This window comes from Cimex lectularius, unplaced genomic scaffold, assembly GCF_000648675.2.
Source record: "Cimex lectularius strain Harlan isolate CLEC.00 unplaced genomic scaffold, Clec_2.1 scaffold63, whole genome shotgun sequence".
In the NCBI taxonomy this organism is placed as follows: Eukaryota; Metazoa; Arthropoda; class Insecta; order Hemiptera; family Cimicidae; genus Cimex; species Cimex lectularius.
Window position 1 is genome coordinate 1273188 of NW_019392694.1, and position 26698 is coordinate 1299885.

Consider the following 26698-nt stretch of genomic DNA (forward strand, 5'->3'; position numbering starts at 1 on the left):
TTTCAATGTAAATATTTCCATTGCTTAAACAGAAAACCCCTTAGGAGGAAAAACAGTACTATTCCTGAAAAAGCATTTCAAATTTTTACTCTTGAGAAACCTGAATTAAATCGGGATATAGAAAGGAAAATGTGTAAATTATTAAAATGTCTAAAAATTTGTCTGTTCTATGAAGAACCTACAACAAAAAATGCGTATTTTTGTAAATGGGGAGAAACTACTTGCCGAAGTTTAAGAAAAATTTCAACCGATATTCTTTTTAAACGTAGTTCATACCGCAATTCTTCGTTCATACATTATTGTATTATACTGAATATAACATATTTTTCAAGGCCGGCCAATTTTGTTACAAATTGTTTCTGTACATATTAATAATCTGTTTTAACTCGAAACTACCAAAAACTCGATTGTTTTCTGCTATAGTGGGAGAAAAAAAGTCAAATCTATTGCAATTTCCAAATTTGCGTACATAAAGAAATAGGTACTCATTTATGAAAATGATGGCTGTCTTGATACGCAATGTACATTAGTAAAATTTGAACCTTTGATGTTTTGTCAACCGAAAAAAAATGTAACCCTTCTGTGTATGAACTGTACGTTGTAATAGGTTTTGTATTAAAAAAGTCTAAATAACAAAGGTGGTGAACAAGTAAACAAAGTTTAATTTCGATTTGATTTTTTTTTAATTATCCTTAGAATATGTTTTTTTTAATAGTTTACGTCATTTATTTTAAAACCCAATTACAAATATAGAAATATAACAATTGTAATACATTTACATTAATAACAGATCTTCAAATCACATTAAGTCAAATCATTGTTTTCTCGTTTGTTTTATTAATTGAATAAAAATAGTATTTTTGATAAAATTCATTCTATGTTGAACTTAATTTTATAATTTTCTATATAACAGAAAATTGGAAGAAAGACGCACACAGAAATTTATTTTAATAAACACATTGAAATAACTCAGAAAAGATATGTATCAATAAGAATAAACCTCTTTGCTTTTATATGGGGGTTGGGGGTTGGAAGGAAATGGCCATCCTCGAGCACACCTGTGAAATTAGAAAAAATGGCATAATTAGAAAGAGAAATTTGAAAAGAAATGAATAAAATAGATTACCTGAAAATTTATTCTTTTTCTCCTTCAGAGTCCCTGGCAGGGCTCACTGAAGAAGAAGACTCAGAGCTGGTGGAGCGAGAGGAGGATTCTTCCGAATCGGTCGATTCGTAGTCTTCGTCCTCCAAGGCCTCTCCTGTGAAGTAGAGGACTGCGTGCGGGACAATCCTTTCCCTGATGTAGTGCCCTAATTCAAAATCCGCCGAAATCAACGCCTGGGCTTCTTCTTCCATCTCGGCGTTTGGATCGTCCGGTATCTGGGGCGGGTTGAAAAAGTTGAAGAACGACTCGGCCTGGACTTGCTTGGAGATGGTTCTCACGGCCGCCCGCGAGTGGTGTTTCTGTCTCTTCTTCACAGTCTTCACAGTCACGTCTTTCCCGTTGTACCAGTCGATCTGGCACCCTCTGCACTTGTAAATCTCGGGGCCTTCGAAACTGAAAGGGTCGTCTTCCTCTGGTTTGCACTTCAATTCGTACTCTTTGGTGAGGACTTTGTTGGAGAAAAACTCATTCGGGGTGAAGTAGAACTCCAATTTGAAGCTCATCGGGTTCTCGACGAGGTCGACTTTCACGTCGTGTAAGTGTTTGAGAATGGGCTCGTCGTGCGGTTGGACCATCTCGTTGAGCATCGCCACATTTTTGAATATAGTCAACCAGAAATCGGGAATGCCGGGGCCGTCGGCTTTGATCTCGCTCGAGAGCTTCTCGGCGAGTTCACCCGTGATTTCGGGTACCGGGTCCTCCGGGTACAACTCTTCTTCGGACGGCTCGTACGCGCCGACAACAATCTCGTTCCTTTTGTTATTCAAAGCTTTGTACTCACGGCTGTACCGGCATTCCATGGCATGCACCTCCTGGAAGAATTTCGCTTCCAGTTCAGCCGTCTTGGCCTGCAACGTCTTCAAGGCCCTGAGCCGTTTTTTGACTTTTTCAGGCAGCATGTGCACCATGAGTTGCGATTCCCGTCCGTACACATCGGATGATATCCTTTCGCCCGAGCTGTCCCTTTCCTCTCTATCCCTCGTCGCCACATCTCCGCCGACATCACCTTCGGAACTCATTTTTTTCATCTAAGACGCTGGTTTTATCCGGTATTTGATTAACCTACGAACAAAACACGGTTTCTAAACCATTTGGTAAATGCCTGGTAAATGTTAAAAATAAATTATTACAACACATGACCGGAAAAGCAGTATTATTTAAATTTTTCATTGGCCGCTCGTGTTCATTTGCCTATGGCGGAATGAACTGTAGTGTAAGTTCTTTAGGACATTTTTCAATAATTATTAATGCTTAAAAACATCAAAGCGAGGACAAGAAAGAGAAATAATTGTGGTTTTTTACATTTACCTGCAAGGCTCTGGTTTTATGTAAACAACTTTTCATAAAGTAACATTTTGAATATTTTTAAAGACTAAAACATTGGCAACACAATTTAGAATCGAACCCCCGCCCCCAATATTTAAATAATAGTAATAAACTTATAATGTATAGCTAAACCACTTAAAAAATTCGATGGTTATCGATGAATAAAACTTTTTTTAACTTGGTTTTTACATTATAAAACTTAAAAGTTTAAGTTTCACATTTTCTCTTTCTTAGTATTTCAGTATCTCAACTCAAACCTCGAATAACTTTAGTACTTCGAACATCCTTGGTTATGTTCGTATTGACAAAAAAATTTATGCGTTATGTTTCAAATGTATATTTGATTCTCAGAATAGACGTAATTTCCTCAGTTTACTCTATAGTAAAAAAAAATTGAATTTACTTTAAAAAGACATTTTTTACCAAAATCAGCTGTTTCATTCTCATCTGTATATCAAATAACTTGTCTTTAATGCGTCTTAAACATTATTTGTAATACAAGTAAATGTAAAATATGACAAAGTACTATCAAAAATGTGTTACGGCGAAACGATCCTTTCCGATTATTCTATACGTAAATATTAATTACTTAACGAGTTTCTTATGAACAGAAGACTTCCTTGTTTAAAAAAAAAACTTATGTGCGTTTAGGCTTGGTAAAATCAGAACACCAATAATCAACGTATTTTATTTAGAGACGGTTATTTTCCAAAATGATGGCTATGTTTCGCTTTTAAAATGAAATCAATATGCCAAGTATTGAAAATTCAATGTGAAAATATTAGTTACTAGCTAATAACGGCCAAGAACTACTTTTTAAAATCCAACCGACGGCCATAATTTACTATTGCTAGATCTCAAATCCAGAGGTGGGGAAAAAAGCCTAAATCCTACTTATAATTACCTTGTTTTCCCGCAAAAACAACGAATGTAATCACGGTTTCTGCATTTCCGTTGTGTTCAGGGCGATACCGAGAAAACAGTATTTCACTACACCAGCTTAATTTGAATATTTTGACCGAACACGAACATCAATGTACAACTGGTAAATGTGTTGTATCAGCTGTTAGAATCAATTGTTACAATATTTTTTCTCAACAGATCCGCTTTTTTATGATTTTATAATTTTCTACTCATTTGAAACGCAAACTGTCAAGAAAACCTGGAAAAGTGGGGTGGAGTAAATTAAATTCTCAACACTTTGTTAAATGGTTGAGACATGACTTACGATTTTATATTTTAAATTTTTACTTTGTGAATTATCTTTGAGCTTAACAGAGTGAATTTCAAAAGGAAACCTTTTCTTCCATTGTAAAGAAATGCCTCGCATGGAAACAGTTTTATCAATGTGAATGAACAAACTGAACATAATCAAACAACTGCAATGAGAACCCCTGAAAAACCTTTTACTTTAATCTCATCAAATGTTCCTTATGACGGGGCGGGAGAGGGTTTTCAACAAGAATCTCGTTTAACACAAAATTGTAATAGATACAACCCTAACAAAAACGGCATTCTGTTAAAAACCAAGCATCAACTTTCTCATTTTGCACTTCCTCTGAAATATTTCAACCAGTAAAGCCATCGTTAATTATTCTACACCATTATCGAAAATCGCCTTCAAACCAGTTAATACCCAACCGCTGATGAAAGTCGTTTCGCTTGTTCTGAGAAATGAACGTTATCAGAATAACGAGCGATTAAAACTTTACGGTAAAACATTTGCAAGTTTTTTGGTCATGGTTTCGTGACTATGTACACAAAAGTTGTACTATTTCATAAACGTTATGTTCTCCCCTTCTAATCCTTGTGGTAGGGATGATTTTAAGGATTGTGTCCAGGTTAACCTGTCGCACTGCAGTTCCCGGCTTCTGCAAAGCCAATAAGGATAACAAACGTATACTAGATTAGTGAAAAACCATGTTGAGTGAACTAAAGAAAACAGGTATTATTGGAAATATAATAGAATAACACAGTGATTCCCAAACTGTGCGCCGCGGTTTCCCGGAAAATTTTTTATAAAAATATTATTTTGATATTTATAAAACAAAACCTAAAAACTAAACCCCCTTTATAAACCCAAAAATCTAATCCCCTATGGATGTTAACGAGACAGCTGCAATTGTGTATTTGATATGATTACCCAAAATAAAGTATTCGCTTTTATATTTTTGCTATTAAGTGCGTAATCGCTTTTCAACAGATTGTTTTTTCAATTTCCCAAGGAGGTCAGTAGTTTTGATTAAAAATTGCAGACAAAATAAGATGTTTAGATATATCAATGCTTTTTAAAAAAGATAGTTCCTAAGATTACTTACTGTGAGTAGGAACTATCTTTGTTAAAAAAGGATTGAACACCGCACTCATTCCATCATTCATCATTTCTATATAAATGCTTTTCTGAATTGAAAATGGATTATTACTATTATCATAAATCCATTATATTTCGTGGTCCGATTGATCAAATAACTTCTTTCTATTAATTAATTTTCATATAAGGTCTTGGTTGTGATAAAAAGTCAGTGTCACGAGCGGGGTTCGAACCCACGACCTTCGGCTAAATACGCCGCTCATCTAACCACTTGAGCTATCGTGACTTCGATCCACTCGGACACCAACCTTCCCATCTCAACCTACCTCTCGAATTTTCCTCCGCTTCGCCGTTTTCCAAATGTCATGTAATCTATTTGATTCTCGGCGACAAATGAAATGGCGGCTCGGAGAGCTTTAGTGAAGATATACTACGTTTTACTTATTAAATCCATTGTATTTCGTAGTCCGATTGGCCAAATAACTTCTTTCAATTAATTAATTTTTATGTAAGGTTTTGGTTGAGATAAAGAGTATAGTAGAGCAGCGGCGTATTTAGCCGAAGGACGTGAGTCCGAATCCCGCTCGAGACAATGACTTTTTTATCTCAACCAATACCTTACGAAAGTATTATTCACGCTAAGTTCACGCTGAGAGAGACCATTGTTTTGAATTTGGCGCCAAGGGAAAATTCTGATATATTAAGGGAGCCGGAAACAAAAAACTTTGCGAACCGCTGTAATAACCAATACTATTGTTTATTATTTCTTGGAATAAAGGATCTTCGATGAGGTCACAACAGAACGACAATTCTTTATGTTTTTGTCGAGCTTTCGACGATCATATCGTCATCATCAGGGCTTATTTATTAGAAAATATCGCAGTTAGAGTGTTTTTTTGTAAATGATATAACATGTTCTAACTGCGATATTTTCTAATAAATAGGCCCTGATGATGACGATATAATCGCCGAAAGCTGGGCAAAAACTTAAAGAATTGTCGTTCTGTTGTGACTTCATCGAAGATCCTTTTTTTCCATGTTGTTCAACAGCAGGTCGATACATCATATCATCTTTAATTTCTTATTTCTATATAGAATATAACAAAAAATAATACGAAAAAAGGGTGGTAGAAAGACCCATGAACGCCTTCCCGTGGGAACTTTCATATGGATTAAAACCATTTGTACCGATGTTTTGATCCATATATTGCCCTTTGAGAGCTATGACTTTGAGGTTGGCCTCGTGGAGTGATTGTATGGGATTAGAGTACGTATACACGAGCCTTCTACGATGCATGAAATGCGCCGACTAACCTTTAGGTTCATTACTAACAAGCGCTGGCCAATCCAGCCAACCTGAGAACTAATTCATTGCCTTTTGGGGAGGCAAAGGTGAAAAATAAAATTCAAAACTCAGTTCGTTTCTATGGCTGATGTAGAAATTATAATTTAAACAAAATTATAATTTACAAAGAAACAACGTAGACACTAGTCAGAAATGTGTGGTGTTTAGTGACCGTTAGTTAATGATTATTTGGAGATCGTGATATGCGGTCTGGTGTGACGCAAGTTTTAGAAAACCATTTTCTTTATCGTGCCAACGTTTCGATCTTTATTGAGATCGAATATGAATGAGAAATTTTAGATTCAATCAAAGAATTTGTACTCACTCAAAGTGTTTGTTTTCTGGGTACATGTGTCATTCTTGTTTGTCGTGTTGAGAGTGCAATGGTACATCTACACAGAAAACAAACTCTTTGAATGAGTACAAATACTTTCATTGAATCTAAAATTTCTAGCATTGTATAAATTCATTTTTTTTAACATCCTACATGTAATCGTAAAATTTAAAAAATGTTATAAATCCCAGGCCCTGAAGATGATCCGAATAAAGATCGAAACGTTGGCACGATAAAGAAAATGTTTTTCTAAACCTACTTCACACCAGACCACATCTCACGATCTCCAAATAATCAACCACTAGTCATAAAGATGAATAAAGATGAAATATAAACTATTAACTACATTGATCTGATAATTAAATGGCTAAAAATATCAAGAATTATCAATAATTTGACGGCTAGTATAACTATTTAACTCTTATGAGTCTTCGTTCCGAACCATAATCGTGAATAAATTTAATATTAGCTAACTTTAACCATTATTATCGCAACAAAACCAGAAAAAATGAATATACAAGAACAAATTTCACGCATACACAAATGTCTATATTGACTCGAGTGGTGTTTGTGTCAAAAGCGACAAAAATGTGAATCGAGGTAATTCAGTTCACAAGGCATGTTCATCATACGTTATATTCCGCGGTCGTCGCATGTTACCTATGACACTAGATGACCTTATGCTGCACAGCATCTCGTCATATTACACTATCTTCATAAATTATATTACACCCCCGTCACATGCATCGCCGTGCACATTACTGGATCGCCGTGAATTATATTTCCCGTTCGTCAACATAATATAATATTACACGATCGCCTTATGTCACATGACACACACGTCCCGGCATATTACACGATAGTTGTGCATTATATTACACACATGTCACGTGTTATTTATTACGCAATTGACTCATGTTTAAAAAAACAAGCACGTCTAGTAATATTAAACGCCTGACTGTTAAATCATACGTACGCCGAATGTTACATGACACGATCGCCATATCTTAGGTTGTTACGATACATGCTGCAGCATATTGCAAGATTGTTGTACATTACATGATTGCCGGTTCTTGTGTTACATACATGCTGTGTCATATTACACGCTCTTCACATGTTACACTACAAATTTGTGCGTGTGCGCCTTTAAAACCCGTGAACTACTTTCTAACGAGAATAAATGTTTGTAGATAAAGATTCTTTTTAATGAGATAGGTCTACAGAAAATTGGTACAATACGTTGCAGAAACTAAGAGTTACATCATAAAAATTTGGATGGAGCTTTCTCCCCTTAAACCCATTTAAATATTTCGTAAACAAATAATTTAAAAAAGCCATCTATTGTTCATGCTGAAGGAAACCTTAAAATAAAACTAGTCCATAAATTGTTTTAAAAAAATTATTCCTTTCAAGTAACAAAAGTTTATTAAAACGTTAATTCTTATGTCTTAAAAAATACTTTAAGCTACCGACAATTAAACACTTTTAGTTCTAATGAATATAATGTATGTTAAGCTTATGAACCGTATTTGTTTCGCAGTAAGTAAATTTAGAACGGTTTATGATTTATATAATTTTATGAACCTCATAATAGAGATTCATAACTATTCTTTGGCAAATGTAAAGAATAATTACGATAAATACATATTACTTAATTTTATAGTTATATATACATTTACATATGGGATGTTATTGAATATATACTTTGTTTACAAATGCGTTAACCGCGAGTAAACAGATGTCGGCATTCCCAAGCGTAGCTTAATGGAAACCTCAGTATTCGAATTGTTCAAAAATTAATCCCATTAGCCAACCGTCTGAACGAAAGGATCTCAAATAGATATTTATCTCATATTTATTCAATTGTTTCAGTTTGGAAAACACTCCGTGAGAGGTTGAGATATCTTTTAAATAGAAATGAATAGCCTATTTTTAAGCTAAGTATTGCCAAAAATGAACTGGTTGGAGACCCCTATAAATTATTCAAGGCAATCAAATCGACGAGAGGACAATTTAAATAAAATTTTGCTTGGCCTACTGAAATTGTCATAGGAACAATTAATACAGAGTTTTTCTTTTTTTGTACAGATGTGGTGATGGCTGAAGGACATGGCGGCAGTTATTGTCTTCTACCTGACCTTCAGCTTGGTTTTGGGGGAAGAGCTGCTCCTAGGATACCTCACCGGATCACAAAGAAGGGAAGGGGATAATGAGTATTCCAGGCCAGGACTCACCATATCCGGGGCGATATCCTTGGCCGTTCAAGAGCTGAACGAAAGCCTCCTGAAGAACAACAGCAAGCATTCTCTTAGGTCTGTATATCAAAAATTAAAAATTATAAAAACATTCGAGATGTTTACATATTTCTCGAATAAACATTTAAAAGTGGTATTTATCGAGAAAAATTGTTAAGAGAAGACAATTTGAAAAAGAATCGTGCTCATGACAGCAGTTTGATCGAAATTGATTGCCTCCCATCCACCCTCTCCTGTTCGATTCTCAGATGAGGTTTGCCATTATATCCAACCTATGTCAGTCTTTATTAAGAAACAAAACCATACTATTTGAAGTAACAATGAACATAAAAAGACAAAAAATACATTTCTTCCCACGGTTTTACCATTTAATAGAGACAGTTGTTAATTCAAGTATAATATAATTCTGCGTTAATGGAAGAATTATTTTTGGGCCTTATTATCAAAGCTAAATTTAATGCCTGAGAGCCAAAAGCCTTTCCTAATTTCTTTTTAATTAAAACAAGATTACAGTATTATTATTTTTTTAATATAATAACCCGCCGCCTTACTTATAAATATGAATCCCTTTATTATAAATTAATTGATTTTTTCTTTTTAGCATTATTTTATGTAAATTGAGTATTCAAAATCTTAATATGAATGACGTCCTTCCAAAGGTGTCCCATTCCGTTTTTTCACCATCTTATAAGGTGACTAAATAATATAATAAATAGATGAAACATTGAATGAGTGTTAACAGGACTTATGTTTATATAAAAATTATATCAATAGTAATCCCCAAACCTGTACTTTTCTACTGGTTCTTTATGTATATTTTAATTTTTATTATCATATTTGTCACGTATGTCGTAGAAAATAGAAGAAATTAATTCAATCAATTTTTTTTTGCATATATTTCTTATCAGACTTGTCAAGATTGTAAAGTTTACTCTCAATATTGTTTGTTGTCAGTTTTATTCAATTTGCGCCCATTTTCTTATTTTTGGAATCGTAGTTATTTCTCCTTTTACACATAAACTTTCGTCTAGTGTGTTCGAGCTGTGCTAATGGTTTTCTTATTTCCTTCTTTAGTGAAGTACAGAATTATGCTCAGGGATATGGCATCGAGGTCTTCATTACTCAGGAATGACTTCTTTGGTTCTCTAGCATTTTCCTAACTATTGTATACCAGGTAGATAGAATATGTGTCTCTAGACATAGTCGACATTGGTCATTTGCTAAAAGTCCTTTTTCCAAGCCGTATATTTCAGGAGCATTTGCAAATATTCTCCTTAGGATTTTTCCTTTTCTTTCTGTTGAGTAGGATTTCCTTTTCCCATAGGGTCTTAAGAGTATCATACTTTCCCTGTATTTGTTGTGATCATTAGTTGCCAAAGAGTCCAGTTATTTTTCAATGTGGCCATTGATCATTCCACAAAATGGATTTCTTAACTTGATTCACTAACGTTTATATATATNATAATAATAATAATTTTTGTCACTTTTTTAAATTTGTGCTTATATTTAAATGATATTTCCTTCTTAGTGGACCAGCTGGATGATCCAAATATTCATTTTTTAACTAGTGTTTAGCGTGGATTTGGCAGTTTTTCGATTAATCATTTTCAATGATTTTTATTCGACAAAACTACCAAATGTACTCTAAACAATAGTTAAACAACGTAGTGTTTTTCTTGCTGTTTCTTCTTCTTTTGGAATTATTTATTTAACTTATTTTATTAAATGTGTGTTTTTTAGTGATCATAGTTCATACAACAATCTCACACAACACCAATATGGCATCACAAGAATAGCATCACACTTTTTACCCTGTAGATGACCCGATTAAAGATCGAAACGTCGGCAAAAAATTTAAAAAACGTTTTTCTAAACTATCTCAATCAGACCGCTCCTCACGAATCCAATAAATTATTCTATTAAAATTCTTTACTTAAAAAACAAAAGTAACAAAAAGCTGCTCCAGCGAAAAATCTGTCTGATGAGTAGGACAGAGCCGAAATGCATTTCAATACTTTCTTCCTGTTTAATTTGTTGATTTGTGTTTTGTCATGTTGATTATTTTTGCAATATCAACAGGATATCAAAATATCATTAAATGAAGAAAAATATAAAATTTCTTTATTTTCCTATTTCTCTTGATATCTTTTAGGGAGTATTTTTTTGAGCTCGAAAATATCGTTTCTATACCGAATGATATTACCTTTTATTTTCTCTCATTCTGTTAATCGCAGTGAACACTTTATCTACGTTTTTGGTGTATTGCTAAAATGCTGCACAAACTGCAGTTCCTTTACGGTTTTTTTTTTTTAGAAATTTCCCTCGGTAAACTTAAATATTTTTGTCTCTAGACGTTCTAGTTCAAATGTAAGAAAATCGCCATGAAAAATGTGTTCAGTACTTTTTTATATCGTATCACTGTTAATTGATATAATTTTTTTTTTCGCAGATAGCCTAATATTTTTCCGTGTGTATTATACCTGCGAAATAACTGATGGAAAAAAATAAAATTAGGGCTTGTACGTGAGCCATTCACTTTACGAGCCAGTTGTCACAGTAATGGCAGTGTATCAGGATTTTCGTTGGACACGTTTCCACAATAAACCCCGAAATTGTCAGAAAGTCCGAACCTTTTAATAAACATTGTTGCCCTTTTAAAAATCGTCCGGCGATGCTAGCGAAAAGAGTAATTTAAAAAAATTCAATACGCATAATTTTCTTTTGTCATTAAAATAATCACAGAATGAACGAATTCATTCATTAAACGCAGTTTAACTATTTGTTTTAGAAATGTTTGCATCAACTGATATACTTTTAGATATACTGAACTTTAAGATCAATAAAAAACACAGTTTTATCATTTTTTTCCTCGAAATGTTTGCATCGATTGATATACTTTTAGATATATTGAACTTTAAGATCAATAAAAAACACAGTTTTATCATTTTTTTCCTCGAAATGTTTGAATCGATTGATATACTTTTAGAAATATTGAACTTTAACACCAATAAAAACAGTTTTACTTTTTTTTTCGAAATGTTTGCATCGATTGATATACTTTTAGAAATATCGAACTTTAAGACCAATAAAAAACACAGATTTACCATTTTTTTCTCGAAATGTTTGCATCGAAATGATTGCATATGCTTTTAGAACTATTGAACTTTAAGATCAATAAAAATGGGCGAAACCCTAAAAACCGACCACTATCAAAGTTTTTTCCATTGTAAACAATCCGAAAGCTGAAATCGACAGACAAGTTGCAAATATAAGAGCCCGGTTTCGGTCTGAGCAAACACGTAAAATTGGTTTGATAATGAAACACGTTTGTAAACAGACGATATTGGTTTCGACCGTTCAAATGATTCAAAGATACGCATCGGTTATGAATACCGAATTGTTTAAACATCACTCGACTACATGAAAATTCGTACTGAAACTGACTAAAATCATAAGGCATTCGCTATTTATCTAATAATCTGAATTTCATTGTAAAAGTTAATTAGAAATGTGTGGTGTTTAGTGAATAAATTTTAAATTACGTAATAAATGATTATTTGGAGATCGTGAGATGCGGTCCGGTGTGACGTAGATTTTAGAAAAACATTTTCTTTATCGTGCCAACGTTTCGATCTTCATTGAGCCCTGAAGATGATCTCAATAAAGATCGAAACGTTGGCACAATAAAGAAAATGCTTTTCTAAAACCTACGTCACACCAGATCGCATCTCACTATCTCCAAATAGTTAATTTTAAAATAAAAAAAGCCCAGTCTAGCAACTCCTACAAGGTTACTTAACTTTTAATGTTCAATATTTCATAGGATTTAAAATTGAAAACAAAGAAATATAGAAGAAAACACTTTGAACTAAGCATACAATTCGATAGCCCTATTTTGTTAATTCAAGATTGTTAACTACAATTACGACCCATTCGTTTGACGAGGGTAAAATGCGCTTGAATGAAGAAAATTGTCTTGCCTCTTCCAACTTATATCCCTGAATCGACACAGGACCATCAGTTTTGCCTGTTGATGATAATTAGGTAAAAAAGAAGTTTACTTCGAAACAGAATTGAGTAAAGGTGTTTGGGAAATAATTGTGAAATTCAATAACGTTTTCTAATTTAAAATTCCAATAAAATAATTTTATTTTCGTAAGAAGTTTAATGGTACAACCTAATTAGATCAGATGGACGTGGAATAATTATTACACGGTTCTATTAATTCCCGTGGGAGGACCCAATTAAACACAATCATATTTGACCCAGTCGGCTTTTATTTTCTCAATTAGAAAGATCGCCAAAAGGAAAAGGTCGATAAATAAAGTACTTTATTGGGACTGATTTAATCACTGAATAAAGTCTATATTAAGCTGCTCACACCGAGAGGTGATACACGGAGACAAAATTTGCTCCAATTTATGAATTGCGTTGATCAGAAGTTCCTTTATCCAATTATTTTGGGAACGATGCTAATAAATTGGCTATCTGGTAAAAATCATTCGTGATATCGCTCTAGGAATGTGGCCATGTTTATCGCCTGGCTTCCAGCCAGAATAAAGTCATGGAATTTTACTACCATATTAAACTGATCACCCTAAATTTTATAACAAATTATGTCTTTATGTTTAGATTCATCGTGGCGGAAACGATGGGCGAGGAGGCGGTATCCATTCGGCAAACGGCATATTTATGGACTCAGAACATCACAGGCTACATCGGTCCTCAAGAGACTTGCATACACGAAGCCCGGATGGCAGCAGCCTTCAATCTTCCGATGATATCTTATGTAAGTGTTGAAAATCAAACTCATAAATAAACACTGTCAGTGTTGGAAAAGTTTGACAGGTTTTCGGTCGTTATTTCCCAACGCACAAAACGATGTGAATAGCTCATCAAAAATGGCATCACTTTGTGAACTAAGCGTACATATCTTTTCTGCCAATTCCATGTCCCCTTTCTAATCCCATCTATCAATGTTTATGGAAATTTCAGCTTTGTCAACTTAGAATAGAAGGGGAAAACTTTGCAACAGTATGACAGCAATTGATTGCTTTGTCCATGGACTCTTCTTAGGCAATTTCATCGGTTTCCTCATGAATAGGAAGCATATTTTTTCTTCCTACGAAATTAGAAATAGAAAGAAGGAGAACTTGTCCTAACGAAGACAACGGTTCCTGAGACAACTGTCTTCCAATTAATGAAAATTGAATCTTTTAATAGAATTGTCTAGTCCCACTAGAATCACTCTGCAAACAGAATCAAGATAAATTCTCATTAAAAAGCTCATTCTACGTCATTTATATAGAGGACGTGGCCGATTTATATTAGTACTAATACTACTCTATAATGCTGTTCGTCATCAAAATCGGTTTTATTCCTTCTGTGAAAAGGACCACATTCAAAAATATGTTTTTTGCATTGATAATTGGGTTAATATCCATAAAACGTGGGCTATGACTCTCGATCAAATCGTAAACACGTTGAATACTAATAAGATGGATACATGTTCAACAACTATTCAACCCCTACAACTGGACACAAAATTTGTGTGGAACAAACGTTTGTTTATTTAGTATGACATTATTCAAAATGGGATGGAATTCAATTAATAAAGTCGCTTAATTGACTATGTAAAAAAATGTGAATCTATCAGACTTACAAGAGCGCAGGATCACAAATATCAGAGAAACATTTTGGTGATGCCATGTCGAAATCGCTGTTGTCAAGGGGCCAAATACAGTTCAAATATATGCGTATGTGGTATTTTGTTCAGAACTCTATGCAGAGCATACAGGAAAGAAAAAAGAAAACGGCGATCGCTGGTTACTCGGTATTACGGATTAAGGGATGAGAAGGTCTTAAGGTTATATCCTGAGTGGTTGCAGTAATTGGACAGATTTAGTTGACACTCTGAACAGATTTCGGTTCTAAAAGTTATCGCGTTTGACCAAGTCTTCTTTTAATTTGATGACTCTTAAGTGTTGTGTAGGTATTCCACATCAATCGTCATCAATCTGCTGTCTAGTTACAGTCCTATCTATCTTGCTAGGACGTCAGTGTTGTAGATGTACACTGGAATTCAAGACGAGAAGATTTCAATATATGTAAATGCATGTGTGTACTTTTTTCTCATTCAATCTTGTAATCAACTGTTTGCATCAGTATTTGGTAAGTTCAGGTTTTCTAGGATGTTGAATGTTGCTTGGATAAGATTCAGGTTACACGACAAACTGTCATCTGCATAGGTGGTAATGGGTGGTAATGATGGTGTTGAGATGTATGGCAAAGTCCGTGATTATTTAGTCAGCTGAATATTTTTTTATTCAGCTATGTTAATATTAAATCATTTTTCTGCATGTTATCAATTTTCTGCATAATTGTGTCATTCTTGTGTGTTATTATTAACACGACATACAAAACAAACACTTTGAGGCCTGAAGATGATCTCAATAAAGATCGAAACGTTGGCACGATAAAGAAAATGTTTTTCTAAAATCCTACGTCACACCAGATCGCATCTCGCGATCTCCGAATAATTGACTAACGGTCACTAAACACCACACATTTAAATATTAAATTTGAATGTATAAGAATTGAAAAAATAAGATTGAAATCAACAAACACTCATCAAAAGTTTTTATTGTATAACTCCGGTTCTAATTGATTTACAATTTTGTGCTCTTTTAAGGTTTCCTGTGGATCGGTGGAGTTATTTCAATATTATTACTAACTTTTTAATTATTTTTATCAGCTTATTTTTAACTATATAATTAATCAATTATTGGGTTGTCCGGAAAATAATGCAGGATTTTGGTATTAAACAAAAAAAAAGAAACTAGTTACTTTAAAGCAATGTTCTTTAATCAAAATAATTNAATCCTGTAAACGTAAACAGAATATTTTATATAGATTTTTTTTAATGAAAACTTAAAATCCTGCATTATTTTCCGGACAACCCAATAATTATACACAATTTATTTTTTCTGAATTGAATTTGGGAAGTTTGTGGCAAATTCGTGGGTTCGAATCCCGCCTGTGACACAAAATATTTCATTTCGAAAAAATTGTGTATAATTAATTGAGTAATTATTTCAATATTATCAACAGTTTTGTGATTTTCAAAAAAATTAATGCCAAAAATGTTCTTTTCTCTTTCTTTTTTTGCTTTTTTTTGTATTTACCCAAAAACGAGCATCAATGTTTTTTAATGGTGCAGAAAATAGTCAATAATCGGTAACGACCAAATTACAAAAACGAAGTTTAAATTATGCGATCAGAGTTTGTTCAACCGTATAAAAATCTAGAACATTTTCCAATTTTGACTCCAAACTAATAAAAATTTACTTTAAACTTCAACAATGTCTCAACGATAGTGGGTGGGTAAGCCTTTAAAGGAAAAAAACGACTAGAACGAAACCAGAAACGACGAAATTAGCAGCATTCCAACAAGATCAAATAACAGAAATTCTTTCTATTGGGTTGTCCGGAAAATAATGCAGGATTTTAAGTTTTCATTAAAAAAAATCTATATAAAATATTCTGTTTACGTTTACAGGATTACTCAANTGGGAAATTATTTTGATTAAAGAACATTGCTTTAAAGTAACTAGTTTCTTTTTTTTTGTTTAATACCAAAATCCTGCATTATTTTCCGGACAACCCAATAGATATGAATACGCCCTTTATTCTTAAATATCTTGGTCTAGAATGCACGATTTAATTCGGTCGTATATCATTAAAACTTTGTTTCCTACAAACTTGTTAATAATAATTTGTTTTCTACCATTGTAGTAAAAATACTTTCTTTTGTTGATTAATGTATTTTTAGATATAAATATCGTATTTTTATTTATTTATTCGTTTATATATAATCTGAAAATATGGAATACTTCCTTTACAGATAGAGTGAGTTCTATTATGAAAGATATGTATAGAAAATTACAAACTTATACAAATTATGGGCTTCTTCCGATGTTTTAGATCACAATATATCAAATCATCGTCTGGGTGGGTAGGTAGATACAAAAAACATTTTTTACATAAGTCATGAACAGGGCAAATAAAAAAGAAATGCTGTAATAATTGAGCATGAAATCTGAGGATCGATGATGTATTTTTTATTCTTTATATAGATGGCTGTATTTTTTTATGTGGCATATTCTAATCTGGCTGATTAATCTCAACTTATCTGCCCGTTCGCAGATACAATGTAGTGCTCACCAAAACCTTGATTGCTAACCCTTCTGAAATGAGGATTATAATTCGATCTGAGCGCTGAACTAAGCGGTAACTACCCAGTGACCAAAGATGATTTGAGTATTTTCTGACTCGAGATTTATAAAAAGAAGTTTGCCGACAGGAACGATTATGGGAAATAATTTTCTCGCCAATAGAAGAGAGAAGGAGATTAATATAAAATTGCCCAATTGAAAGGTAACGTTCTGTTATTAATTTCTGCAGTCGGCTTTTGAAGGCAGATTTTCTCCAATTTGTGTCCGGGTAGAACTTGCAGCCAAAATTTTATAGCTCTTTTAAATATGCATAATTTAATACTCTTTAAAGTCGATTCTAATCTCACAAAATAATTTGGAGTAAACAGAAGATTTTTCAGAAACAGTAAGCTCAAAACAGAAGATTTTTGACAAACTTAGAGAGGATTACTTCCAAATTTCAGCCGCTTAGATAAACACTGACTTTATTAAATAACGCTTAAATTTAGCTTTCTCGTAAATGATCTTAAATGTATTGTGATATATTTTTTTGTGTATTAAAAAAATATATCACGACAAAGAGTAGTAAAATTACTCGATAAACGTAATTCTACGCTTATTTACGCCTTCCCCACACAAGTAGACAAAATAAGTAACTCAGGCGTTATTTGTGTAAACAGGTCCCCCGAGTCAATATATTTTGTCGGTTGGGGTGATCACTTAGCACCGGTAGTTCACCTAGAGATTTATAGCGGTCCCTTCCTCGAGGGGATGAAAAGATATCGATACGTCGAAAAAAGTGCTGACAAAAATATCTAGTTTTAGCTAGAATAAAAACTTCGGACATTGCAATTTTCACGACTTTACGGTTGATTTTTTTTTTTAATATTGTGATCTCGCCATTGTTGCAGTTTTGTACCAACTACGAAACGTCAGACAAGAGGCTCTTCCCAACATTCGCACGAACAAGACCGCCGGACACGCAAATATCCAAATCTGTTGCAGCTGTACTTCTGGCATTCAATTGGACACAGGTAAGCATCAAATGCACCCCCAAGGTAATACTTCTATAATGAGTTTCCTTTCTATGCAGATACTCATTAATATATTTGATTATAAAGCTTGAATAAATATATAATGAATTCCATGGCCGTGGGTTCGAATCCCGCTCGTAATACTAGCTTTTTCATTTCAACCAAAACCTTACATAATTAGATTAATGCAATTAATATTGAGCTTCAAGATAAAGATTAAAGGTATTTATAAATGGTTAATATTTTACTTATAAAACAGTTTATGTACAGTGGGTCTACATTAAACCATTGCTTGCCACCGAACACTTAAAGTAAATGTACGAAAGGGAGAATGATGGTGTGTGAGTAAGTGTGTAAGAGGGAGTGATCGTATAAGTCATTGATTGAATGAGTGAGCGTTCGATTGTGTAAATCATGACTGGGCTAGTGTGTGAGTGAGCCTATGATCGAGATGTTATAGTGTACGAAAAAAAATTGACAACAAAAATGAGAGGGTGTGAGTGTAAATGTTTGATTGATTGATTAAGTTAGTGATATTACATATTTCATTATTCTTAAAATTTAGTGTCAAATTTGCTTTGCTAAACATCTACAACTTTGGACGTACGCATTGATGAGCATGCCATAAAGTTCAAACTACTGAACTTTAATCGAATTAAAAAACTTCACATGTAGAGACATTTGTAGAGGCATAGGTGGCCAAAGTGGCAGGTATCACCGGGAAAGAACGAAGTCAACCTCGAGTCCGGCATGATCACGCCAAAACGAATTTGGAGTCGGATGAAACTTGGCGGATCGAACCGAGGTGAAAAAAACTTTGTCCATATCCTGCAGGGCTCAGAAACCCGACCGTGAAACGCGAAGTAAAATGCCACCGTCGATGAAATTCATCCGGGATTAAATTACCCAACGGGGAGAGAAAAAGTGGGGTGCAGACATTTAGGTGGAAAAACGCACTGTTTATATGTAGCAAAAGGTTTTCTTCATTTTTTGACGGATTGAAAAAAATAATCTGGCTTTCTGCAAATTATGATCTACATTAAATAAGCCACTTTCAGGATTCTATAATTTAATCCAAATTGGGCAATTTTTGTTATTTGTTAAGAAAAATCCTTTAAAAAATTATTAATCGAAAATCGTGAGATGCTTTCTGGTGTGACGAGGGTTTTAGAAAAACATTTTCTTTATTGTGCCAATGTTTCGATCTTTATTGAGATCATCTTCAGGCTCAAAGCGTTTGTTTTCCGTGTACATGTGTCATTCTTGTATGTCGTGTTGAGAGTACCCTTTGACACTTTGACCCCTAAAGATTATCTCAATAATGATCGAAACGTTGGCACGGTAAAGAAAATGTTTTTCTAAAACCTACGTCACACCAGAACGCATCTCACGATTTCCGAATAATCATTAACTAACGTTTAGTGACCACACCACACACCTTTAAAACATGTGAAACTGATCGTTTTCAACGTCTCCCAAGAATTCCCAGATGTTATTGACGTAAATTATGCAAATGTTCGAGTGAACACCTGTTCCAGCTTATATAAAACGCGAAACTGACAGACATAATCGAATTTAAACGGAAAGACATGAAAATGTAAATCCAAAGGCAACCCGTTGAAACTAACTTATCATAAATCTCGAACGGGATTAATCCATCCTATGGCAGCTGTTTTGAAATTCAATTTCGGCCAATAATTGCATACTCACACACATACACACAAAAAGTTAATTTTGAGAACATAGGTGGGAAATTGCACATCAATAACGCGCAAAACATCCTATTAATTGTTAAACTTTGAATGCAATCCGGTTCAATTTTCCGGTCGGCGGATGTCGTACAGAGCCACAGTTGTGCACAATGTTATCGGACTTGATTTACATCTAAGCACTTTGAACTGGGCCCATTCTACCGGCATCACTGTCGAAAAAGAGGTTTTGCTGCTATGGGCACAGTAAAAATGACCCTTTACCTAAGAATTTCATGTCAATTTCCGAGCGAGAATGAACTTTTTTTTCGAGGGTTCGCAACAGCAAAGATCATATAAAAGATCAGGGCCGCTGGATTCGAACCCGAGACCTTTACCTTACAGGGATGAGCACCGTGTCAACGCCTAAACCGTTGCCGCCACCGACTCCCCCTAATGAACATTATTAATTAATCCATATATGTTTAGCGGTTATAATTGACCGTATTAATAATTTCAGTTATTATTCTTTTTATCTAAGGCCTTGGTTGAGATGAAACAGCTAGTGTCACGAGCGGGATTCGAACCCACAGCCTTCGGCTAAATACATCGGTGCTCTAACCACTTAAGCTATCGTGACTTCGATCCACTCGGGTCCACACCAACTCCTCATCTCAGACTATAACCTTTCGAGTTTTCCCTCTTTTTGCCATTTTCCAAATGTCAATTATGACCGCTAAACATATAAAGATTAATATAACAATTAAAGTAGTAACCACTTCGCTAACAGCCCCCGATAGCCACTTCATAGGTAGCTGAGAATCGAATCCTGATTACACATTTGAACCACTAGGAAGGGTTGCTTCAGAGAAACAGGGCTTTATACTAGAACGTCAGGACACGGTCGACCTAGGTCTATAGATGAGAGACGATAGATTCATCCATCATCAGGCTCTAAGAGACCGCAGCACTATGCGAAATGAGATAATAAATCTTTTAAGACATTGGACTTGTTATCAAGCTCAGAAAATGGCCATGCCTCAATTCGCACGGGAACATCTACATTGGAAGAAGAGAATTAGTCTCAAATCTTCAGATGGGCGTAATTTGATATAGAGACGCTCAGGAGAAAGATACGCCCCATGCTGTGTGGTTGCTCAGGTTGCATTCCACGGTGGGTCATTGATGTTCTGGGGTGGCATTTCCTTGGATGCCCGCACGGAATTGATCGTTGTGCAAGGAAGCTCCCTAACTTCACAGAGGTTACAAGATATAATTGAAGAAAATGTAGTGCCCTAACATCGGTGATTCTTGCTAATGCAGGATAAAACCAGACCCCATAGAATACATATTGTGAATAAACACTTAAATGAGGTTGGATTTGAGTGCTTGGTGTGACCAGCTCGAAGTCCAGATTTGAACCCGATCGATCACGTTTGGGACCAACTTAAGCGACGAGTACGATGGCACAACCCAGATCCTAACACCCTAGAAGAGTTGGAAACTGCTGTTCTTGATGAATGGGAAAAAATTCATAAGGATTTTACCAGAAATATTTTCCAGGGAATGCAAAGTCTTTAACAGATGTGATTCGTGTCAGAGGTATTAAGCTGGGCGCACACTAAGTCAGTGGTGCAGCGCGGAACCGACCCACATGAAGAATACATTGAAATGAATGTAACCCCGCACACTCGGCCGGTAGGGTGGCGCGGCGCGTAGCCGAAGGAAGTTGCCAGACTTCTGGAACTCGGCTCCGCAAGGGGCGGTCGGAAATCGTTGAGTTCGCATATATTCGGCTGCCCTCGGACGCCATATATGCTGCCATATATATGGTGCGCTACACGGTGTGCGGACCTTCACAATTCCGCGCCGCGTCGCCCCACCGACCCAGTGTGCGCCCAACTTTAAAGGGAAGAAAGACGTTTTTTTTACATTTTTATTTGTTTGTTCTTTTCTCAATAATTGTTTTTTTAGAATTATTATTTTTAAATGTATCATTTTTACAACCAAACCTATTTTTGGTATTCAAAATTTGAATAAACCTAAATTTATTAAAATTTAAGGGTGGTGTGTTAATTTTTTACATCAGTGATATTCAAGTATAAGCATATAAACCAATGCAATTTTTAATCAATTGTACTGCTCTTCTGTGTGGTTTTGACAAAACACAAAAAATCACCATCGCAAGTGTGACTATTTAAACAGTACGTTGATGAAATCCTTACTAAAAAACTTAATTCAACTCCCAGAAAGAAAAATTATTATCGTGTGAAAACTGAAAAGTTAACAGAATCCCATGCCGGACCATTTGATTCTCTCGCTAGCTCGTTCACTTTGCTAACTCGGCGTAAAGGGATTTAAGCTTGGAAACTAATTGTTTACACTTGCGTACACAAGTATATCGTGTTATTATTCTTATTACAACTAAAAAGCTTTAAAAAAAAATGAAAAGCTCTCATTGTACAATATTTTTAGCTTATTTAGGCAATCCTTAAATTCCTGCCTGCCTTAAACTTCTTATTTTGTATAGTATTTATTTATTTCTAACAACAACAAGGCGTTAAGTTTGATGAACGCATACACAAAATAAAATATAAAAATAAAATGCATTTCATAACTTAATGCAATGTAAACATCAAACAATAAAAAAATACGCAAGAGAACCTATAATGCACAAATATTTACCTATTTAAAATATAATCGTAATAATAAATTTATACTAAAAATGAAACAAAATTATATGCGAATTACTCCGTATCAGGGATAAAATCTGCTTCAGCTCTCTAATTTGTACATAGTGTATATTTTTGTTGTTGGAGAGTTCGGAGTAAAATATTCTCCATAGTATCATTGGTGGTGCCACAAGAAGGCTGTTTGTCACCTCTTTTATGGTTAATTACAGTAAAAAGCACCTAAATTACAGCAACACCCGACTAAATTGTACAGAAATATTTTAAGATTTTCGCACCTTTTCATTAACTCTGTACTACATTTTTTCAGGTGACCTTTCTGTACAGGAACTCGAGCGATTTGGGCACAGTCGCCGACACGATAATGTCCGTTTTGGACAGCTCGGGGGTGACAATTTTGGCGACGAGGACTTGGACGACATCCTACCTCCACGGATACACGGACAACCCTTTTGCACAAATGGTCGCACAAACTTACACCAACACGAGGAGTAAGCGTAACTATTTACAAGACATTTTCAACCAAAACGATAACATGTATGTAGTTTGATCGTTTCCGATTATTTAAGTCTGTCAGACGCGTTTCGGCTTTCGCCATCTTCATGGGTGGTTCTGTCCTCTCTGTCCTCTTTATTCTTGTATTAGGGTTATTTAGCAAGAAGACAGCACTAAACATGGCGCGTCTGACAGTCTAAATAGCAAGGATAGGCAAGCCCAAATGATCAGAAACGACAGAAAAAAATACAAGTTCATCGCGCCCGCAAACCATTAAGAAATCTCTCTAAATAAAAAGTATCTTTTAATAAACCATTTGTTAATTGCAAATATTGGGTTCTGCGAGGTAATGAATGTGTAGTTTGATCTTTCCGATTTGGTCCTCGCAGTTTTGGTCTGTCGGCTCCACCATCTTCAGTTATCAATCTCTCCTCGGATATGAGTTATTTGGCAAGAAGTGACAGATAAAAGATGGTGAGAAGCGCGGTTGTGCAAACCAAAACAATTGGAAACGACCAAACTCTCGGTTTGCGAGGTGATGACCTGTAGTTTGATCCTTCCGATCATTTTCGTTGGCCTATCCTCGCTGATTGTGCAATTTCTAAAAAATACAAAACAGCAAGCTGTCCAAACAAAATGATTGTAAACGACAAACTCTCGGCCTGCAAGGCGATAAACTATAGTTTGTTCATTTCCTACCATATTAGTCTGCCTAACCTCGCTTTTTGGTAAGACGGCTGTCAGTGGTGAGTCTGTGCGTCTTCTACAAATATAAAAATAGCGAGGATGTCCATACCAAAACGCTCGGAAACAACAAAGCTCTTGGTTTGGGAGGTGATGAACCTACAGTTGTCATTTTCATGTCATTCATGCTTTGCTCTGCCTATTCTCAATGTTTTGTCCTGTCAACTTCTAGGTATCATCAGTGGTGAATCTGCGCGATTTCTACAAATGCCAAAACAGCGAGCGAGTGCAGACCAAAACGATTGGAAACGACAAAACCTTTTGGTCCTCGAGGTGATGATCCTGCAATTTTGTCTTTTCCGATCATTTCTCGCTGATTTGGCCTATCGGCCGTCGCCTTTTCACCATCGTCAGTGTCACCAAAACTGACGAAACGAACTCAAACCATAAAATGTCGGTTTGCGAGGTAATGACCATGTGATCGTTTATGATCATTTCGGTCTGCCTATTCCCGCTGATTTGGTCTGTCAGCTATCAGAGCTTCTAGCTATCGTCAGTGCTGAGTCTGTACGACTTCTACAAATACAAAAAAAATAAACGACAAAATTACTTCTATTTCATACTTGAGATGATTCTGCAATGTAAACTTTCTTATCCTGGGAGAAATCAGGAACTATTCCTGAAAGGAATTTTTCCTTTCGCTCTGAATAAGGACAAATTAATTGACCCTAATTCTCTTCAAGAGTAAGTAGAGCGAAATCAAATACCGGAGAACGGATCACAAATCCAAAAACAAACGCAACTATTCAAAATATCCAAATCAATTAAAATTCGTTTAATAAATAAAATCCACTTTATAAAAAATCTTAAATTACACTTTGTTACATTTTATTATATTATATTTTGTCTGATGTTAGCCAACAAATTATATTAAACCAGAAATAAATTAACATAATCTAATTAAATTAACTAGGAAACTCTTTTGAAGAATTTGAAAACCTGGCTGACGTAGTACACACGATTACGTCCAGTGGTTCAGGGTCAAGGTATCGGACTGACAATCGATTGGTACGAGGTACGTGTACCCGTACCGAGAGGTTTCTATTTATAATCTTGTACCTTCTGATATTTTTAATATTATAAGTGTTACTGTTTGAAAACGACTAGTGTCCTGTTCTCATTTACTAATAATAATACTTCATTATTACAAAAATAACTTGATGAAGTGATTTTTTTTTTTTTTATGTGTAGGTTAAACACAAGAATGCCTTTAGAAAAATAAAGAATAATAAACCTTGGTTGACCCTAAAATCGAACAAATAATAAAGACAAATTTAGAAATACTTCTAACTTGAAAAAGAAGAGATTCTTCTTAACAAAATGTCGGAGAACACCAGAAAGAAAATTATATTTACAAAAATTTATCACCCGAACCACTTCTATATTTGTTATTTTAATTATTCAAGATAACTTATAGGTTTATTGAAGATTTTCTTACAAAAAAAATTAATTATTGACGTCAGACCAAAAAAAATTTTTTTTTTTACTTTCACATTAAACATGAGGATTAATAAATGCAAGACAAAATTATTATTTGACTGTTAGTATTAATTGAAATGTTTTTCAATTTTTTTTTACTGACTAAAATAAAAAATATACTGAAACAAAAATATTAACCCTGGCTGGATAATCTTTACGATGCAAGAAACAACACATTTATGAGTATATTTTTTTACTGTACTTGTTCATTATGAAATTAAAAGTTTAAGGAAATTAAATATTGTATTAGTTTAGGTTTTTTATACATTTATTCTTACCCTATCCCTTGGCCACATGGCCATTATTTTAACTAACTGTAATAATAATTTTTTAGTAATTAAAAAAATCAGGAATAATTTATATTTTGATTATCACTTACAGTCTACTTAATCCTTGGGCAGTACGACGAACACCTTGGTTTACTCGTTGCAATGGAAGATATCAAACTGTTCGACAATGGTGAGTAGATTTCATAGCTTAGAAAATTTTTACTAGGCCATGCCAGAGTCGTGAGGAGGCTTATAACTCGTGTGACATAGAAGGTTATTTCTCAATGATATCAGCACGCTTCCTCGCCATAGCAACTGAACCATGAGGAATGAATTCCCGCCAAATGGAATCTTCCTTCCCTGATTCAATTTTGCTGGGCTTCTCCTCATAAAATCTCATTGAATTGAATTCCTTTGGGAAATTAATGAGAGTGGGTTAATGTATGAGAGGGGGGACTCTTGTCTTTTTAACAAATTCAATGTCTTTATTTTAAAAGTTGCTCTCTCAACTGTCAAAACCAGTTTTTTTTGCAATTTAAATTCGTATTATATAGCAATGTTTCATACACACATGATATGTTAATTGAAAAATCAAACCTCAACAGTTATTTACAATTTTAGCAGTTTACAATCTTGACGTTTGCTACAAAGCATTCCTTTGTCCTCGTTTTCATAATTAAGCATAAGAGAAAGTGAATTTAAGGAATTAAATATGTCCAATATTGAAATATTCGGTTTCAAAATTTAAGGTTTCGTGCCATCTGAACATTCATTGAACTCGCCTTTGTCGAATTAACTCAGAATTGGTTAATGAATGAGTGAAACAGTTCCACAATATACAGGGTGAGTCATTTTTTGACGCACCATTGGAAAATCAACATGGGTGCTTTTAAATCTGACTCGAGGCTTATTTCCTTTGATTAATACATTAATAAAAGAAAGTGAGTTAATTTTCAGTACACCATAGGAAAATCAACATTGGTCCATCTAATTATGACTCGGCATATTTTATTTTGTTAATCTCGTACCAAAAAATAGGCAAGTCACTTTTTGACGCTCCATTCGTTACGAATTAGTTTTAGTAGGTTGGAAGGAAAATAAACAAAACCAATATTATTAAAACATTCAAACACAATGTAAAAATTTTTAAAAAAATTCTTCACAAATTAATTTGATTAAGGTTTAAAAGTATTTTTTTCGTCCAATCATCGTTTTACAATACTAGGCTATTGTCAAGCAAATCGAGGTCTGTTCGAACAATTATTATAATGACTTGGAACATTTTTGGTTTGCTAACAAAGGAGATTGTTACATTTATTTAATTTTTTTACTTTACCAGAAAAAAATACT

General features: G+C 34.4%; 2 protein-coding genes across 3 annotated transcripts in view; one reads left to right on the plus strand and one right to left on the minus strand.

Moving 5' to 3' along the window:
- LOC106674130 (guanylate cyclase 32E) overlaps window positions 1–26698 on the plus strand; it is a 109301-nt gene that overhangs the window by 72737 nt on the left and 9866 nt on the right. Inside the window, exons 2-6 of the mRNA XM_014406659.2 lie at window positions 8570–8793; window positions 13369–13525; window positions 17861–17983; window positions 22672–22852; window positions 25461–25538. Coding sequence (XP_014262145.1) covers window positions 8591–8793; window positions 13369–13525; window positions 17861–17983; window positions 22672–22852; window positions 25461–25538 — 742 coding nt within the window. The 5' untranslated portion in view covers window positions 8570–8590. The remainder of the gene's footprint in view (window positions 1–8569; window positions 8794–13368; window positions 13526–17860; window positions 17984–22671; window positions 22853–25460; window positions 25539–26698) is intronic.
- Window positions 918–25608, minus strand: LOC106674132 (nucleosome assembly protein 1-like 1-A). Of its 2 annotated transcripts, none has more exons than XM_014406664.1 (3): window positions 25459–25608; window positions 1127–2227; window positions 918–1058 (listed from the first exon to the last, which is right to left on the minus strand). In XM_014406664.1, the coding sequence occupies exon 2, from the start codon at window positions 2191–2193 to the stop codon at window positions 1135–1137; it is 1059 nt and encodes a 352-aa protein (XP_014262150.1). In that variant the 5' UTR covers window positions 2194–2227; window positions 25459–25608; the 3' UTR covers window positions 918–1058; window positions 1127–1134. The 2 variants fall into 2 exon arrangements, with proteins under 2 accessions (XP_014262150.1, XP_014262149.1); XM_014406663.1 differs by lacking the exon at window positions 25459–25608 and adding an exon at window positions 3396–3647.